Source organism: Bison bison, unplaced genomic scaffold (genome assembly GCF_000754665.1).
Source record: "Bison bison bison isolate TAMUID 2011002044 unplaced genomic scaffold, Bison_UMD1.0 scf7180017862692, whole genome shotgun sequence".
NCBI classification, from domain to species: domain Eukaryota; kingdom Metazoa; phylum Chordata; class Mammalia; order Artiodactyla; family Bovidae; genus Bison; species Bison bison.
The window spans coordinates 107,712-109,498 of NW_011493264.1; the positions used below are offsets into that span (position 1 = coordinate 107,712).

At 51.0% G+C, this 1,787-nt stretch overlaps 1 protein-coding gene across 1 annotated transcript in view; it reads left to right on the top strand.

Annotated features, from left to right (window-relative positions):
- The window catches only part of SEPT2 (septin 2), a 23,423-nt gene that overhangs the window by 12,025 nt on the left and 9,611 nt on the right, over nt 1-1,787 (top strand). The window contains exons 4-6 of the mRNA XM_010832886.1: nt 373-496; nt 1,407-1,541; nt 1,678-1,781. Of these exons, the coding sequence (XP_010831188.1) occupies nt 373-496; nt 1,407-1,541; nt 1,678-1,781 (363 nt within the window). The remainder of the gene's footprint in view (nt 1-372; nt 497-1,406; nt 1,542-1,677; nt 1,782-1,787) is intronic.

Here is a 1,787-nt window from a genome sequence, read left to right on the forward strand (position 1 = left end):
TCAGCCTCCTTCACAGTCCAACTCTCACATCCATACATGACCACAGGAAAAACCATAGCCTTGACTAGATGGACCTTTGTTGGCAAAGTGAAGTCTAGGCCTGCACAATAGGGCTGCAGTCCCTGGATAGTCTTTAAATGATTCATTCATTGTTCTTCCTGTCCCAGGAAGAGAAGTTGCAATTTTCAATATTGACATTTTTTTACCTGGAAACAGCCCTTTAATCTCAGCTACAGTGTTTCTTTTGCTGACCCTGGGATCATTTTTACACAATCTTCATGTTACCTTCTGAGAACTGTCCTTAAAGAGAAATAGCTACTTTTGAGTCACTTATTTAATAAGAAGAAAGTAACAAGGTTGCTTCTGTTTCAGAGAAAATTGAAAGAACCGTCCAGATTGAGGCTTCCACTGTTGAGATTGAAGAGCGCGGGGTGAAGCTGCGTCTGACGGTGGTGGACACCCCGGGCTATGGGGACGCCATCAACTGCAGGGACTGGTACGTCCCCAGGGCCCTCGGTGGTGAGGCTGTGCCCCTGCCAAGCGTGTCTCTGTGTGTTTCAGTCCATCATGGTCACTCACGATTGCTGGGTTTGGGGTAGCTGTGTGTGACAGAATGATAAGACAATTTAAATCATTCTCACTATAGCGTTTTTAATGAGGAATTTCACAAGGAATGAGTATTTTAAGAGCACTCTAGTGAGATCTAATATCACAAAGCCAACGAAACAGCAAATGCTAACATAAATAAAGCACCTTGATTTGGACCGTGGCTAGTGAACAAGATACCGCGGTAGTCTTCCTCCTTTGCATATTCAAGAAGATGAGGTCTCTGAAGAGACTTGCTGCAGACCGAGTGTCTGTCGTTGGCTGCTTATTGGTGACTCTGCACAGTGAGGAAGCGAGGAGGTGGACTGTGAGTGCAGTCTGGGCCGTGCCGCCTGGAGAGAGCACCACGTCACCGTACAGCCTTTCTGGGTTCTAATCCCACAAACCCAAGGCAGCAGCTTTCCAGCACTCGCGGGGAGAGGGCGGAGGGGCAGAGGGCTTCCCTTGTCTTTCTCCTTCTCCTGGGCTCCCTCCCTCCTGCAGCCACCGCTGCAGCTCACTTGTGGGAGTCCTGCTCCACTCCCCGGCCCCGCTCCTGTCTGTCTCCTGTCAGTCCGCTCAGGCTCTTTGTAACCTATTGCATCCGGGCTTTCGACCTTCAATACTTAGAGGAAATGATTCTCAGCAGTTTCCAAAAGCCACCATGTTGCCAAACCTAGGAGTCGGCTTTCCGTTTCCATCCTGCAGTTGGGTTGTTAAATCACATCTGCTAGAGGGGCGGGGGCTAGAGAAACCCGTTTGTCTTTGTAGTCAGGGGTGCTGCCTCTTGTATCCCGTGATGGTTGGTATTTGTCTCTCAGCTTTAAAACCATCATCTGCTACATCGACGAGCAGTTCGAGCGGTACCTGCACGACGAGAGCGGCCTGAACAGGCGGCACATCATCGACAACAGGGTGCACTGCTGCTTCTACTTCATCTCCCCCTTCGGGCACGGGTGAGCGCCTGCGCCCCGGGCGCGCGCGCGAGGGCGGCCGCTGCGCCTGCGCCTTACAGTCCCCTACATGTGCATGATTCGCTGTGAGAGCTGAAGTGATTCTGAGAAAAATTTTTCCCTTAAACACGACTTTTAGACTGAAGCCACTGGATGTTGCGTTCATGAAGGCGATCCACAACAAGGTGAATATCGTGCCTGTCATCGCGAAAGCCGACACGCTCACCCTGAAGGAGCGGGAGCGCCTGA